Source organism: Eurosta solidaginis, chromosome 3, assembly GCF_040869045.1.
Source record: "Eurosta solidaginis isolate ZX-2024a chromosome 3, ASM4086904v1, whole genome shotgun sequence".
Lineage (NCBI taxonomy): Eukaryota > Metazoa > Arthropoda > Insecta > Diptera > Tephritidae > Eurosta > Eurosta solidaginis.
In genome coordinates, this window is record NC_090321.1 from 65,433,254 (window position 1) to 65,451,280 (window position 18,027).

General features: G+C 38.4%; 1 protein-coding gene across 7 annotated transcripts in view; it reads left to right on the forward strand.

Moving 5' to 3' along the window:
- LOC137243859 (proteoglycan 4) overlaps nt 1–18,027 on the forward strand; it is a 71,188-nt gene that overhangs the window by 47,860 nt on the left and 5,301 nt on the right. For all 7 annotated transcript variants that reach the window (XM_067772076.1, XM_067772077.1, XM_067772075.1 and 4 more), the window contains 3 exons: nt 6,623–6,717; nt 11,498–11,626; nt 13,450–14,494. In XM_067772076.1, the coding sequence (XP_067628177.1) occupies nt 6,678–6,717; nt 11,498–11,626; nt 13,450–14,494 (1,214 nt within the window). In that variant the 5' untranslated portion in view covers nt 6,623–6,677. The remainder of the gene's footprint in view (nt 1–6,622; nt 6,718–11,497; nt 11,627–13,449; nt 14,495–18,027) is intronic.

The window sequence follows — 18,027 nt, forward strand, 5'->3', positions numbered from 1 at the left end:
CAAGGAGGCGACAATGTTTATAAAGTCTTTCTTTAGTTAAAAAAAACTTATTTTCTAAATTGTCAATGTTGCTTTGCTTGTGACATGAACCCAGAACTACGGCGGCTGCATTTCTCTCATTATAAAATATAAATGAGCAATTCACTTGAGCGTGCTTATCATGACTCTTTTGACAAAAACACGTCTCTGGAAGAATTCTGACTTTTTCTGGGGAGAGAGAGATCGGCTTAAATAAAATAAATAAATTTAAGGCGCGATAACCTCCGAAGAGATCTAAGGCCGAGCTTCTCTTCCAATTTGCGTCGTGCTCCTCTTGATTTTCCCTACAAATTGGCCGGACGGGACCTACATGTTTTATGCCGACTCCGAACGGCATCTGCAAGGCAGATGAGTTTTCACTGAGAGTTTTCATGGCAGAAATACACCCGGAGCGCTTGCCAAACACTGCCGAGGGGCGACCCCGCTTAGAAAAATGTTCTTCTAATTGAAAAACCTTATTTCTAAAATTTTGATGTTGCTTTGCCCGGGAGTTGAACCCAGGGCATACGGTGTGATAGGCGGAGCACGCTACCATCACACCACGGTGGCCGCCGGCTTAACTTCCTATTTTATGCCAAGCTTTAATGGCTTATGATGGTTTTATGTCGTACTTAAATGAGTCGAGGCATTTCGCCCCTGGCACTCGTATCGATCATATTTTGTGTCGCTCAACTTGTCTTGAGAAAAAAAGGCAGCTTCGTGTAAAATAAGTAATCTGCTGAAGAAAAAACTTCTCTTTGGGTTCTGTGAAGAAGTTTATAATAAGCGCGTAGAGCAACTTTTCAAATATTCTCATAAATCATATGGCAGTTTCAATCTTTACGCTTAAGCTCCGTAAATCTGCTATGAATCTAAAACCACGAATTAGCAAGTCACTCATTCGTAAAATATAAACTAGCAAAAAAGTGCAACAAGGATGCCCGAAATCACAAATTTCGCATAAGTAATGCTTTTTTGTGTAACTATTGGAATAAAAACAAAAAATTCAACTGAAATGCGATGAGATATCATTATCCATTTCTTATCGATGTGTTATCGGCTAGCTATTTGTTGTAAAGCTTTCGATGAGTTATCGAAAAAATATAGCTTTTTATCGAAAATCGATTCATATATTTTGGAATAGTTATCGCTTTTTATAGAAAAATATCGATTTGTTATCGAAAAGTTATCAATGTTTTATCGAAAAAATATCGATTTGTAATAGAAAAAGTATCTAATTTTTATCGAAAAAACATGCATTTATTATCAAAAACTTTTCGATAAAAATCAATAATTTTTTGATAGAAAATCTAAAACTTCGATTTTAAACCAATAACACGTCTATAACTGATCAATTATGTAGCGATAACTTTTCGAGTTGTTTTCGATAACAATAACGTTGATAATATGCCTAAGACAATCCGATAATAATAAAAAGCCCTATAACTTTTGGTATCCATGAATAAATTTTTCCGAACCTCACTCAATAATTTCAAAATATTTCCGAAATAATCCCCAAATAGGAAAAATGTTAGAAAAGTTAGCAACGAGTGGGAAAAATAATTTCACTTGCAAAGTTTTCCAGCATACTTAGCCAAAGAAAATGTCAAATTCTTCTTCTTATGCTTTGCTTGCAACAAAAGTTTGCAAGTTGGCTACTTTTCCATATCAGATGGCGCCAGTGTTGCTCAATCTACCGTTCTCCATAAAAATATATACAATCTACTCAAAATGCATAAGATTGAGTTAAACGTATCTATATGAAAAACTGCTTATGTGACGGGGCTTTAAATTTCCCTTTGAATTGAAAAATGAGTTCTTTTAACGTAAAAAACAGTTAGATTGATTGAAAATCTGTCACATTTGCATAATATTGCTAAATTGAGACCAAAAATTTTTCTTCAGCTGAAATGACTATACAAGTTTGTTCTCTTGACATAAAAACTCCACTGAATCAACCGTAATGCGATCCATTTTACTCACTAAATGTTTATTCAAAAACAGCAAGGCTGATTTGTTGATTTTAGCTAAATTTCTTTCGGTGTTAGCACGTTCAAAATCAAGGCACTTTACAGAGGCAGGTTTACATTTTCTTAGTTTGTAAAGAAACTAAAAAGTAAATAACATTAAGTAGTAAAACAGACAATCAGTATGGATGTAAGCGTAGACGTAATATACATTTGTTAATTCGACAATAAAAGTTTTATTATGCGAATCGCCTTTTTCTATAAATAAAGTGTGAAAAATTTTATTTGAAACTGGAAAAACATGACAATCCGGGCTCAGCAGTGCGGCGAGCCTTATGCCCAAGCACATTTGTCTAAGTAAAGGCTATGGAAATAAGTATTTTCTACTTACTTTAGTGTCAGTTGGCTTACTTTCACAAACTGGTTACAAAATAAGATCATTTGATTTTCTTTTCTGCAATTCTGAATTAAAGTCAGAACTTTGCGAAAGCTTTAAATACGAGCCATGATAAAAAGTTTTTATAATTTTTCAATTGCTTGAATAGTATAAAGTGCTATCTGACTGACTAGAAGCCTTCCTTTGACCTCCTGCAGTAGATACGACTAACAGTGTAAAAACTCTTCTCACCTTGTTTATCTATTCTCAAAAAGATATTAGAAGTATTGCCCAACATAATGCAAAGTTGAAGGCGTTTATCGAGAGCTTAAAGGCATCACATTCGTATATCGGCTATAGCGTTGCACCTCACTTTCCTTTGCACTTTTTCCGTAGCTCCATGCTACGTGGTAAGGCGGTTTTCAAAGAAACTTGGTATTGTTGCTGTTTTTGTTCTATTTATAAAACTACAACGAATTAACCAATTTTGTCTATTTTACCACCAAGAATAACTTTAACACATAATTACATACGAAGTATGCAGTGTGTAAAAGATTAAATATGCAGAGAAGGCAATTGGGAAAAAATTTACAACAACTAAGGCATGACGTGGCTGAATGCGTTTGTAACACTTTCAACTAACGTAGGAGTGCGGGTTCAAATCCCACTCCCGGGAGAAAAGGCTTTGAAGAGATTTACAAGGTATAATCGAAACAGCTGTCGCCTTGTCCGTCCTGATGTCACGTTGTTTAAATTTTTCCCAAATTATTAAATAAATTATTGTTTTTATACCTTTCTTGAAATTGAAATGGTATATTAACTTTGTCACGAATCTCAAAATTTTAAGTCCTTTAAGGAAAAGAGATAGACCCACCAAAAAATATACCGAAATTATCAAGATGAAGAGCTGAGTTGATTTAGCCATCTCCGACTGTCCGTCTGTCTGTTTGTATGCAAACTAGTCCCTAAATTTTTGAGATATCTTAATAAAATTTGGTGAGCGGGCTATATTTGGGAGTCCGATTACACATTTGTCGGAACCGCCCGGATCGTACCACTGTAACATATATCCCCCATACAACCGATTTTTCAGAAAAGAGGATTTTTGTCACATCTTCCTCAATTTAACAGATTGAAACTTCAAACTTCACCATATGCTTTCGTGTATTGAAAAAAAAAATGGATGAGATCTGTCGTATATACAGCAATTGTCCCCTACAACCGGTTGTTCAGATAAGAAACTTTTCGCAGTTTCTACACCATTTTAACAGCCAAGAGCTTCAAATTTCACACAATGCTTACGTATACGTTATATATTGTTGAGATAAGTGATTCATTGTCATAGATATATCTTGCATACCACAAAAAACGTGAACCTTGCATACTCACACAAAGTATCTACCTATTTTTATTCTCAGCTGAGCAGAGCTCACAGAGTATATTAAGTGTGTTCGCATAACGGTACCCCGTAACGGCATAAACTAATCGATATAGATATGGGATTATATATATCAAAATGATCTGGGCGAAAAAAGAAATTGATTTAGCCATGTACGTCAGTCCATCCGTCCGTCTGTCCGTGATAACTTGAGTAAATTTAGAGGTATCTTAATGAAATTTGGTATGTAAGTTCGGAAGCACTCATCTCAGATCGCTATTTAAAATTAATGAAATCGGATTATAACCACACCCACTTTTTCGATATCGAAAATTTCGAAAAACCGCAAAAGTGCTATAATTCATTACCAAAGACGGATAAAGCGATGAAACTTTGTAGGTGACCTTATGACGCAGAATAGAAAGTTAGTAAATTTTTGGACAATGGGAGTGGCACCACCCACTTTTAAAAGAAGGTAATTTAAAAGTTTTGCTAGGTGTAATTTGACAGCTGAGTATGTAAGGTTCGGTTACACCCGAACTTAACCTTCCTTACTTGTTTATTTTATATTTATCTTAAAAATCTCTTAGGTATGTACATCTGTTCACTCTATATTTCATATCTTATACAGCAAATTATTTGGATATTACGAATGGGATAAGATTATTATTCAGCCCCATTCATGAAAGGTATGAAGTCCGTCCTTACCTGTTAATTTTTTTAAAGCGCGGAAATAGATTATTTTCTGACCGACAGGCATTATAGGATAATCTTCGGTCATTCCCAATAAAGCGTATTCACTGGATTGTCTCCGATTTCTTGACAGAGACACCGTAGTTGCAGAGACAACTTCGCTAGCAGAAAGTCATTGTCCAGCTTCTAAAAAAGTTGGTAATACCGGCAATTTTTACCGATGACGAATATTTTTTCTTATAAAACTTTGAAAAAAAGCAGCGTGCTGGTAGCCCGCCTGTAACAAACCTGTGTAGACTCTGGTTAGGGTTCCAGCTCACTCATGGACCCGATAATCTTTTGGAAATTATCTGTGATCCGTTTAACTAAATCATGTTGCTTTTAAATTTCGATTATCAGTAGGTCTAGAGGCAGGCACGAAATCAGTTCTATGCGGCTCTTTAGTAGTCAGTCAGATTACACACGAAAGTGGATTACAAGTTTCCGTTGTCGGCCCTACTCCTCTGCATAAAGCTGCAGACATTGCTTATGAGAATCAATGCAATCGATTATTGGTGCCGCTAAGGTCGTAACTGTATCTTAGCCAACCAATTTGTTTTTGGTTTACCGTCGTAACGATGAACAGCTAATTTCGTTAGGGATACGACTACAGCGATACGACATACGGCACCAATGACTCCCGCTTAACGGGTAATATAAAAGGAATGTGTTGATAGCAGAAAGAAAAAGTTTGCTAGCATTGGAAAAATTACCCTAGATGGCACTGTTCATGAGCTGCTACTAAAATTGTATTGGTTTCGTGAAGCAGCTTAAGGGCCTGACAAAATTGACATAGTCATAACGCCATAGTCATAACCATATTTTTACCTATCCATAGCAATTGGCATCAATTACTGATGCCTTAACCTAAAAATCGTAAAATTTTCATAAAAATGAAGAAAAGCGCAAAAAATTACGAACATACTCCAAAAACAATAAGTTTCTTAGGCAAAACGTATACAAAACAATAAATAAAATATAAAAAAAAAGCTAATAAATTCACCAATGCAAATATTTTTAGGTTATGGATATGGCGAAAAACCAAAAACCAATTGTTTGGCTATTGTATGGTTATGGAGTGAGCGTTATGGTATGGCGCCATTGACCAATTACATTGATTTGATTGATTGATTGATCAGCTGTTTTATATGGATATGGATAAGTCAATTTTAAACTGCCCTTTAGTTCACGAGCTGACAACGGTTCGGGTTATGCTATTATAATCAGTGTGTTATTGATTTAACGGCAATGACGTGGTTACGGTGAAATGCTCCCGGAGTGACAGTACTTTTTCGGTGTCCTTAGCTACTTTACAACCGTGGTGCTGGTGACTTTCCACGAATTATTTTGGTATAAAATATATTATAAAAATCTCTATCAGTAAGTTGTAACAGAAAATCCGAGCTTCCGATTGATATAGACTTCTGATTCCGATTTCATTTGCGACTGTTCGGAATCACTTTTATAACGGGAGCCTATCTGGTAAAATGGTACAAAAACACTTTATTATATTTTACTATATCCATAACCTTGGAGTGTTGGAGAGAAAATTTCTCCCTAAGATTAAAGGTCCTGTTCGTGGTGCCGACGGCGAGTATCGAAGAACGTATAATGATGAAGTGAATGAGCTTCATGCAGATATGAAGATAGTGCAGTGAATAAAAACTCAAAGACTAGGTGGTGTTATGCGCCTGGACGAAGTCTATCCAGCCAAGAATGATCATTCGATACCGCAGTTTGAAATCAGAGGAAGCGCGAGACCTCCACTTAGTTGGAAGAAGCTGGTGGAGAAAGATTTGTCATCCCAATTGACGTAAGCTAAAGTAAAACAGGTATAGCTGTCGTGGTTTGTTACGAAACGACCAAAATCGCTTCGACAGTTAATCGCCAATTAATGGTATCCTTAACCTGCTTCGGCTTCCGTTTTCTCTACATTTGTCTTGAGAAAACCGATTTCGTTTCCGGTTCTGGTAAACTCACTTTCGGTAGGTAACCCATTAAAAGCAATGACCTAGCGCAAACAAGCTGCTCTGATAATATTGGTTTGCCTTAAACAATTACAATAAATTTTTAGATTAAAATTTTGGAACCGTATTAGAAGTACTTTGAGAATTATTTAATAAAAACTTATTTTTTATATCTTAATTCCAGCTAAAAACTATCTTCGAAATAAACACCCTAGAAAGCTTTTCAAGAAGTTGCAAATATGGACTACAGATATTTTTTCATCCTTTTCATATTGTATGGTAAGCTTAATTCTGTCGTGTGTAATAACCGGATACTAAAATCAGCCCCCAAATTCCAACATTCGCTAACGCTAAAACTCCGTCGCTAAAAATCTTTAAAACATTATCAAGTGCGGAGAAAAGTATGCAACATTTAGTACCATATGGTCATAAGGAATAACCATCTCGGTTAGGTTAGGTTGAAGCGGCTGCCTTCGCTGTCCAAGCGGAGACTCACGTAGGCCATTGTGGCCCGTTGTGCTATCACGCGGGGGCCCCTATTTCTTATTTCCCTACTTTTTTTTTTCCCCTACTTCCAAAGAATGTTTAGACCCCAGTGAGGCTAAACCAGCGCGTTTGCCTGATGAAACGCAAGATGTCGTTTTTGTTTGCAGATTCAAGCTACGCAAGGTACCCAAAGGAGTGTCTGTGGAGGCATCGGTACCTGGTTTTTGACAGCGCGGGACAGTGGCACAGATAGTGCTCTACGCTTTCTATCTACTCCTCGTCCCTACAGCTGCGGCAGAAGTCATTTTCTGTAGGCCCATATAGGCACCATGAGTGCCCATGAGACAGTGACCTGTAAGAAGGCCCACTAGTAGGCCTATAGAGATACGGTTTAACAGTATCATCGATTGCGATCTCTTTTCATCCAGCTTAGGCCAGATTTGCTTGGATATTCTACATGTAGGTTCCATGGCCCATCTGGTGTTTGCTTGATCCGTGAATAGAGATCGTAAGCAGTGTTTGCAGGTGTTTAGGGGAGGGCTGGCCCAAACAGCGGAGGTTATTGTTTGCAGGTTGGTGCCTTCCCTAGCTAGCTCATCCGCAGCGCAGTTTCCTGAGATATCACAGTGGCCAGGAACCCATATTATGCTGAGGGTGCAATTATCAGCTAGTTTGTTGAGGGTTTCTCTGCACTTCAACGCCACTAGTGACGAGGTGTTACTGCAGTGCAGGAATTTTATGGCAGCTTGGCTGTCCGAGAAAATTGAACCTGCAGGTTAGCAAGATAGAGGGCTGCTTCCCAGAGAGCTATAAGTTCAGCCTGAAAAACACTGCAGTGGTCGGGTAAGCGTAAGCTCTCGCTTAGATTGAGCTTCCCTGAGAATATTCCGCTGCCGACTCTGTTTTTCAGTTTAGAGCCATCTGTAAAAACGAAGATTTCGTGAGATCCCGGCTCCCTGCCGTTTGCCCACTCTTTCCTCTCTGGGATTTTTGTGGAAAATTTGTTGTCCCAGCAAGGGGACGGTATTGTATGGTCCAACTTTAAGAAGGTTTGGGGGACCTGCTTCAAGATCCGGGTGTGACCAAACCCGCAGTCCCTCCATGGTTCGATTGCGTTGAGCCTTGCCGCGTTGCTGGAGGCACAATATTTTCCATATAGATTAGTGGGGAGAAGGAATAATATGGTTTCAAGAGCTTTGGTGGGAGTGGAGGGAAGGGCACAGCTGGTAAGCATTGCCGCCATCCTCTGCACTCTCGTTACTTTGCTCTTGTTAGATTCGATATCGAGTGCCGTCCACCGTCTAAGTCCTACGTAAAGTATTGGAGTTAAGCTGCTATTCCCTGTGCTCATAGGCTTCTAAATCTTGCATAATTTTGTGCGCACTTGTTACTGTTTTAGATATTTTTGACCATGGAGATTTAGCGCTAGTGAAGCTTAGAATTTGGGGGCAACTAAAGCTAAAACAAAATCGCAAAAAAATCTGCCAAAAAAAATACAATAAGGTTGCTGATACTGATCTTTCATACTGACATATATCATTATTCATCTTTTTATAACTAAAAGTTCCCTACCTTTAGGCGCACCTAAAACTAAATTTTGATATGGCGATAGAGGCTGAGCACACAAGTTCCAGCTTTCATAGAGCTGAAACTCCAACGCCAAAAATATCTTAGCACTATCAAGTGTGCCGTAAAGTATGCAACATTTACTAACATATTGTCACATAGAATAACAGCCTAACTCTTCTTTTTTTTTTTTTTTTTTTTTTTTTTAATGGACTTTGTGGCAGCGCGCTGCCCTCAAGTGGCCCAATGAAACCAGGCTAATCCTGTTCACGCGATCGATTTATATATATATATAATAACTTTTTTTTTTTTTTTTATTTTGCCGAGTCTTTGATGGGCAGCGGTTTGTCAAGCGTCACGATCTGAGACTGCTCAGCTACAGAAGAAATTTCATCAGCCAAGCGTAATACTTAAAGAGAACAGAAGCAAACGTATTATACATTAATTTAGAGAGGTGAGAGCAATCTTATTTATAGAAAAAAGGGAGTCAGAGATATCAAATGTGTTTGAGTGAGTGTTATAATCTTGGCATAAACGCCGAAAAGGTTCATTTTGTTCGAAATTCGTTCTACATTGTTTCAGCAGAAGAGGTTTGAAGTGTCTCGATGTCCGAGAGGGAACGCAAAAGTTCACTTCATTCAGAAGGAATGGGCTCGAAATTGATCCATTTAAAAGTTTTGTCATAAATATTACACCAAGCATTTCCCTTCGACTAGCAAGAGTTGGAAGATTGATAAGCTTTAATCGATTAGTATAAGGTGGAAGATTAGTTAAAGAGTCCCATTGGAAATTTCTTAAGGCAAATAGTAAAAATTGTTTTTGTATTGATTCGAGACTGTCTGCATGGACTTGATAACGCGGATTCCAAATTATCGAGCCATATTCTAATATTGGCCTAACTAATGTTGTAAAAAGTGCTTTAGTTATGTAAGGGTCGTTAAATTCTTTTGACCACCGTTTAACAAATGCAAAAACACCTTTGCCTTTATTCACTGTAGCATTAATATGAAGATTGAAACTAAGTTTGGAATCCATCATGACTCCCAAGTCAATAAAATTATTTACAGTTTCTAGACTATAGTTGTTAATTGTATATGAAGCTGGTGGCGAAACTCTCCGAGAAAAACACATGAATTTACATTTTTTGAGATTGAGCGGCATATAATTTACATTGCACCAGGCAACCAAGTGATTTAAATCCATTTGAAGCAAGGAATGTTCCTCAACCGAGGCACATGATTTGAAAAGTTTTACATCGTCTGCGTACATCAAGATTTTTGAGTATTTAATTGTACCAGATATATCGTTTATGAACAACAAGAACAGAATCGGACCAAGATGGCTGCCCTGAGGAACACCAGAAGAAACATTGATGACCCCAGAAAGTATATTTTTAAAGATTACTTTTTGCGTACGATAACCAAGATACGAAGAAATCCAACATATAAGACGGGGTTGAAAACCGAGTTGACTGAGCTTATGAATAAGTAATGGGTGTGATACTTTGTCGAAAGATTTACTGAAATCGGTGTAAATTACATCAGTGTGAAGGCCTTTTCTAAATCCATTAGAAACGTGGGTGGTAAATTCTAGTAAATTGGTGATAGATGATTTGCCTTTACAGAAGCCATGCTGCGAGCTTGCAATTATGGGGGAAATAGAGAATGTTAGGTGGTGGGTAACAATAGCCTCAAATAACTTTGGGATAGCGGATAACTTTGCTATGCCCCGGTAGTTTTCTATTGAAGACTTGCTTCCATTTTTATGAAGCGGAATAAGAAAAGGTGCCTTCCATATTGTTGGGAAAACGCCATAAATTAAAGATAAATTAAATAAATCTGTTAGCGGCTGATAGATGTTTGCAGCACATTTTTTAAGAAAGTGTGTCGGGATCCTGTCGGGGCCGTATGAATATGATACTTTTAAAGTTTTTAAATAAGATAATACATCTTTTGAAGATATAAATGGAGCTCTGATTGAATAACATGAATCAATATGGTATGGGTATTCATTAGGTGAAACGTTGGTCTCAATAGAGTAATTTGATTTGAAAAATTCCGCAAAGAAGTCGGCGATCTCTTGATCATCGCTGGAAATATTATCTTGGAATTCATGGATGATGGAAACCCTTTCACCCTGCGTTTAGAGTTTACGAATCCGTAAAATGCCTTCGGGTTGAAAGTTATATTTCTTTTCATTTTACAAAGATAAGCTTTGTAACACTTTTTGTTCAATTGAAAATACTTGCAGCGTAGAATCGAGTACTGTAAATAATGGTTATGTAAACCCGTCTTTTTGAACAACTTGAAAGATCGAGACTTTTTATTCTTTAAAATTTTCAGCTCTTTAGTGAACCATACTTGGCTTGTATCGGAATGTACACAAATCCGCTTAGGTACGTATTTTTCAAAAAGACAGTAAATGGTATTGTAAAAGTGAGAAACGCTTTGCTCCACATCAGCATTAGATATTGGCCACACTATTCGAGATAGATCACGATTTAATTTTTTAAAATTGGCCTTCGCAAAGTCGAAGCGATAACTGGAGTTGTATCGTTTATTTCTGCTGTTACAAGCATAATTTACAACTTCGTAAACTATTTTGAGGGAAGGGTGGTAAGCATCTTCAGGTTCAATAATGGGTTCGCATCGACTAATGGAATATTTAGATTCATCATCCACAAAGGCTAAATCTAACACTCTTCCGAATTTATTCGATTGGATGTTGGTTTGTTGAAGGCACAGCTCAGACATTCCGTCTAGAAATTCATTGTTGGAAGACATAGGACCTTGGCTGTTATTTCTAAAGATCATATGGAACTAAATGTGGCATACTTTTCCGAGCACTTGATACTGTTTTAGATATTTTTAGCGATGGAGTTTTAGTGGTAGCGAAAGCTGGAGTTTGGGCTAGTCTGTAGTTGGAATCCGGCGACAGATTTTTTTATAAATCCTTTCATTAATAATACATAATACCAACCATACAATTTGTCTTGACTATATTACAGTTAATCTTCTCTCATCTGTTAACGGTGATGGTACTTTTGTTACGCAGACTGTTTATGGATTTTTGGATTTTACCACAACAATAGGCAATACAGTTATGGTATTTTCACCACAAAGTATTCCAACAGTTGGTATGTATCAAAATAGAAAACTTCCAATTATTTAAAACTAATTTGTAATTGATAAACTAACAAAGAGTCTCTATAAAACCAAAAAACTATTATACCATCATCTCGACAAAATATCTTAATCATGGCGTTTTCGTTTCTGGAAAAAAGGGTTACCCTCATGTTGCACTCTTAAATTGTAACTCGTAGAGCTGGGTTGCCTATGAATTGACAAAGTGGCTTCATAACGCGATGTGAGCTCTGCTCTCTCGGGGTTAGATAAAGAAGCAAACGAAAGTGAGTATTGCGGTCAATGAGGACAAGAAAAGGTACTTGATGTCATCCAAGAAAGAACAGGTTCATCCGCGCCTTGGCAGCCACGTCACTGTGACGGTTATAAACTCGAGACTGTGAAAGATTTCGCCTATTTGGAAACCAGCATTAATAGCAAAAACAATGTCAGCTCAGAAATTAAACGGATAATAAGTCTTGCCAATAAATACTACTTTGGACTAAGTAGACAATTGAAAAGTAAAGTCCTCTCTCGACGAACAAAAATCACGCTCCATAATTCGCTTATCATAACTGTCCTGGTGTATGGCTCGGAATCATGGACGGTGGTGAGAGAAGATGGAATGGCTCATGGAGTGCTCGAGAGAAAAGTTCTCCGGAAGATTTATGGTCGTGTCCGTAATGAAGACGGCGAGTATTGAAGAAGGTATGATGATGAGCGAATAAAAACGCAAAGGCCTCGCTGGTTAGGTCATATTATGGCCAAGAAAGTATTGCACTGAAGGATGCATTACAAATTACCGACAGAAAGAGCTCTAGGGTAGGGCTGTCTAGTCAGGTCACTTTCTCTTGCTATTCCGTGGTCATTATCTGCTTAAGTGAGCCAAATTTAAGGAGCAGGTGAAATAAATAACATATACAAGCTGACCAATATCGGCCGAATATAAGTTGTCCATGAGCAGGTAGTGGTGACCCAATAGAGTTCCATCAAATCAAGAGAGCATTTGCTTCGCACTCGCTTTATAATCTTGTAAATTTCGAGGTACAGCCTTACAGGCTTCATCTCCGTCCTCGCCGTCTTTACAACGAGCAGCCTTTGAAGGAAAGCAAAGTCACAGTCTATTACCATCTTGTTCACTGGCATGTTAGATATCGCTCTACCGGCACTTCGGTATCAATCGCTCTGCTGCTCACTCTTACCACCCTCTAGATTGTATTCAAAGCCCAGATCTATAACTCAGGTGAGAACCAACTATCGGTGCTCCGTCAATATCCGGTAGCTGCTACTACCCTTGGTTTGCAGCTCCCGCAATCGTTTACTGCAACTCAACTGTTGCCTACCAGCCAACGGTCACCTCACAATGGAATTGATGCCCGTTGCGATTCGCTCTCAACTACTTCATTCGTTATATACAGATGAGTGAGGCCACCGCTTTATCCCGCTCTCATGTCTATCGGTACGAAAAGCTTCGGTCCTTACATGCCAGTTCTTTGTCGCGAGTATTCGAACATGGGGCATAAGTAGTGTTGCTTTAACCATTTAAGGTTTGAGTCATGACTCATGACCCTGGATTGACAAAGTGTTGCCTAAGCCTTTGAAAAAACCAGGTCCATACACTCTTGGGCCAGATATACTGAGAAGGGCCGCAGGACGTTAAGTAAGCTAACAAAGACTTGAGTTTGTAAACATCTCTCTCTATCCGCTTTATACTTCCTTAAGACCCACGAGCAATAGTAGTGGATAAAATCAGTACCTTCATTTCAGCCTACTCCTTACACGGTTGATGAAACATTCAAATCGTAAATCTGTAATTCTTTCACTGATATCTTTGCAGAGAAAGTTGATATACCAACAAATATAATTGAAACAAAGCCATTCGTTGAGGACCCACCTGAGGACGATAATATTAACCCTACAAAGGCAAAGGATTCCAATGAGCCACCGGCAAATTTTTCAACGGTATCGACAAGATCAGACGAATCAACGGCCACGAAACCTACAAAGCCGACACATTACGATAAGTTACCATCTGAAGAACCAATTAGGGAAACGAAACCTGATATACCGCCAACTGAGAAGGCCGTTGAGAAAGAGGAAAAGGAAGTGAAAAGCAATATCGTTGAGGCTCAAACCAATAAAAACAGTATTAATGTAGTGACGACTAGCCCGTTAATTATTGCTGCTCCACCTGTACTAGCAGAACCTGCTGCAGAGAAAAAGAAAGCAAAAACTAACAGTCCTGAGGCTCAAAATAAGAAAACCAACAATAAAAGTAATAAAGTAGTAACGAATAGCTCGGTAGTTATGGCCGCTCCAGCTCTACTGGATCAATCAGCTGAACCTATTGAACCCATCGCTCCCGCCGAAGAGCAACCAACTTTACAAATAGAGAATAATGGATTTGAATATGATTTACTGTCGCGCCAACCAACCGAATACGCCGAAGAGACCTATCGGGTTATTAACAACAAAGCAACAGATAAACCGCGTAACAGACACAATCAAAGGCGAACACAAGAAAGTGCACCCGACCCAACAGTTGTGCATGAAACCGCAACAAATAGATTGCAAGCCAGTCAAGCTCATCATAATAAACCGCATTCGCCAAGCGGTCCAAAAGGGAAAAAACCAAAAATAAGAAATTCCGCTACGCCATCACTGCGCGTGCTAAAAACAACAAGCCCCACGTTACCTAAATCACCGGCACCACAAGAATCCAAAAAAAATCGTCCAAATGGTGCGAATAGACCAAGTAGCAGCAAAGGCTATCGGGCTAACGCAAATGAACAAGAACAAGCAACCATAACTGAAGCTGTAACTGAAACGTCACAAAATAGTCGTAGTCATAAAAAGAGTTCGACGCGTAGTAAACCAAAAAGGTAAGTCAAATGCATGACGGAACCATACAAGGTGGCACCACGGTGACATACCTACAAATATAAATGAAACTTCCATGTACTTTGTTTTCGCAAATCGATGGACTAATATCAAAATCGTACTGCGGCGGATGTTGATGTATCAAATCATATTAAAAAAAGTACAAATCAGCTGTCACCGTGCTGCCACCTTGTATAGTTCCGCCATGGTCAAGTGCAGTTAAGAGTTGGCAGATCACGCGATATTTGAACAACAATGCGATTTTTTTTCATGTGACTGTTACTGAATAGTGATATGATCTAAATCGCAGTTCACCCAATCACAGCGCTGTGGCATTTACCGCTATTTTTTGATGCACAAATCGAAGGGGCGTTTGCAGGGCCGCATTAACCCTCAACGGGGCCCTAGGCAACCACCATTTTGGGGGCCCTTTTTTACGTCCGTTCCCTTCTTTTTTCGATTAAAAAATCTAAACTTATATCTTTCCTAAAAATTTTATTGTCACAATGTAATAATATCAATAAAATTACTATCTACGTTTTAAAGATGTCGTTTTCTACATTTGTTTTCGGCAAATTCATCAATTATATCATCAATATCGATTTCGTTCAATAAATCTGACTCAGTGCAAAGTATACCTAACATCCCGAGTCGCCCTTGTCGCGTTGTAGCTCTTTCAGCAGCTTTGATTCTTTTTAATTGCGAGATGGATCGTTCGGCAGCACAATTTGTGATCATTAATCTTAAAAAAAAATCCGAAGGGCTTTTTCTGTGCTAGGAAATACATCGGCTAATTGATCTTCCATTAGAGTCTTATACAAATGACTATGAGTTTTTTGTGCACCAGTGTATCTGGAGTTCACGTAACTTTGCAATTGTTTCATTTCAATGAAAAATTCTTCCAAATCTCTAGAATAAAAACGAACTAAGTTATTTATAGTTCGTGGAGGTCTCCCCATCACTTAGAGAAAAGTTGATGGGAAATGCAAATCTCTCTGAAACTTGCATATACACTTTCGCACGTCGTTTGATTTCACTGTAAAGATTGTCGATGATTTCGAGGAAACCTTTTGTCCTAAAATCATCGCGATGCGAAAGTTCTACTTCTGGAACCTTTCCGTCATTAGGTTGCTTTTTTGTACGACGAGTACTTTTTACGATTTCTGTATAACCTTGTTAACGTTTTCGCAGCTTGCTGTTGATGTGATAACCATTGTTTGTGAGCGCAAGCCAGACGCTGACGCTGTCACAGTCACCCCATCGTGGTGATTTCTTGATTGAAGCTGTCGCTGCGATCTACTGTGAGCTTTCAATCGCTATGACAAAATTACAAATGAATGAATATTTCCCTTCAAAAAACGCGAGTACTCCATAAATAGTGTAAGGAATACTCCTTTAGGAGTATAGGAGTGTTCGAAAACTAATCTGTATTCATACAAAAAATGTGCTCCAATTAACATTGCGATGTCCTAGGAGAGGAGTAGGTGATCCCACTCTCGCTTTGTTTGTGAGTATTCCATAGAGTACATACGTGAGAGTACTTTCCAAAGTAATTTGACTGTAGTACTCCATGGAGCACCCACAGAGGATCATATGCCAAAGTACTGCAGAAAAACTACTCTATGTAGTATCTGCGGAACAGTGCTCTCTAACTGCTCCTGAAATATTACTCCATGGAGTACCGAACAGAGATTACTTGCGAAACTGCTCTCAAAACATTACTCCTTGGAATACTAGCAAAAGAGTACTCGTTAAACCACCCTCGATGGATTATCTAATGGAGTACCTACAGGGTGGCCCGACGGGAGGCGAGGGGGAATGGGGTGATTCCCCCCGGGCCCGGGGTTTCTCAGGTGGCCTGCGATTTAGGGGTACTAAGACATTTTTTTTTAATTCAGGAGAGTCTTTAGTTGTTCCATGTGTAAATTTTAAGCCGAATATCAAAAGCCACGAATATTGATAATTTTTTGGCTGGGCCTTCGAACAGGAGGAAACAATAAAAGCATCAAACAAAAATGTATGTTTACATGAATCCGAAATCAGAAAGTTTTCGTGGTGACACTGATGAAGGTTCATCTTCAAAAGGTCTTCCAACAATACCACCAACTCTGTATTAAAGTCCAGATTATTTGAACGACTTCGATATCAGTACCGTGAATAATGAGTTTTTGCGATCTGAAGAAGTCAATGAAATAATTCGTCGAGGTCATCAAAAGTGTCCTGTTATTTTTCCACGTGATTGTCATGACAAGGCAATTCCTACCTCGTTGTTAAACAGAATCTTGCCAAATGGAGAGAGAGTGGAGCGTGACTGGTTAGTGCCAGTAGCAATGCTCTTTATTGCCTACCATGTCGTCTGTTAAACACCAATACTTTAAATCGACCTAAAATTTGTTGTCCTGGCGGATATTCGAAATTCCAGAATTCCAGTATGGAAGAAGCTATACGATAAACTGCCATCACACGAAAATACTCAAGATAACATTAAATGTTATATTCAATGGCGATCTTTACAAAATCTAATTCAAAAGGAGGCTACAATTGATACACTTATCAATGAACATCTAATCACTGAAACTCAAAAGTGGAAAGAAATTTTATATAGAATTTTGGACACTATTTTATTTTTGGGTGAAAGAGGCCTAGCTTTAAAAGGCGAAAGTATATATCTTGGTGAACGAAACAATGGATTTTTTTGGGCATCTAAGATCTCATAAGACATTATGATCCGATACTTAGAGACGCTGTGGAGAAAGTTAGGATTTCACAACAGCAGCACAAACGTGTACAAGTTCACTATCTTTCCCCAGACATCCAGAACAAGTTTATAGAAATTTGTGAAAAGCACGTGAGGGAAACTATATTAGATCAAGGCAAGAAAGCCAAGTATTTCGCTATTATCGTTGATGCTATACCTGATGCTAGTCACGTTGGCTACGTTAACTTTGCGCTAACTCCATTTCAATTCGACAGCAGCAAATCTTACAATTCAAGAACGGTTTTTGGCTTTCGTGAATTGTAACCAAAAAACTGGTCAGAAAATCGCTGATCTAATTTGCCATACTCTAGGTAAACATGAAATCCCATTAAAAGATTGTCGTGCACAAGGGTACGATAACGGCGACAATATGATAGGAGCTTACAGCGGAGCACTACGTCACATTCTCTACAAAAACTCGAATGCTGATTACTCGCCTTGTGCAACCCACAGTCTCAATTTATGTGGTGTTTCTACGGAGTTGTACAAAATTGTTTTACTATTTTCAGCAGCAATCCACAACGATGGGACATCCTCAAAAAAAATGTACCGAGCTCTCTTCATAGTCTTTCAGACATAAGCCAAATTTGATTGCGTAAGCATACGGAGACGTTACCGGCATTCTCAAGTACATCAACAAGTTCGAATGTATCTTGCTGTCCTCAATTTGGTTCAAAATACTGACTACCATTAATGAAAGAAACGTGGTGCTCCAAGCTAGAGACGGCACCATATATGTTGAGGTCCGACATCTAGATGCCTTATTAGCTGATTTGA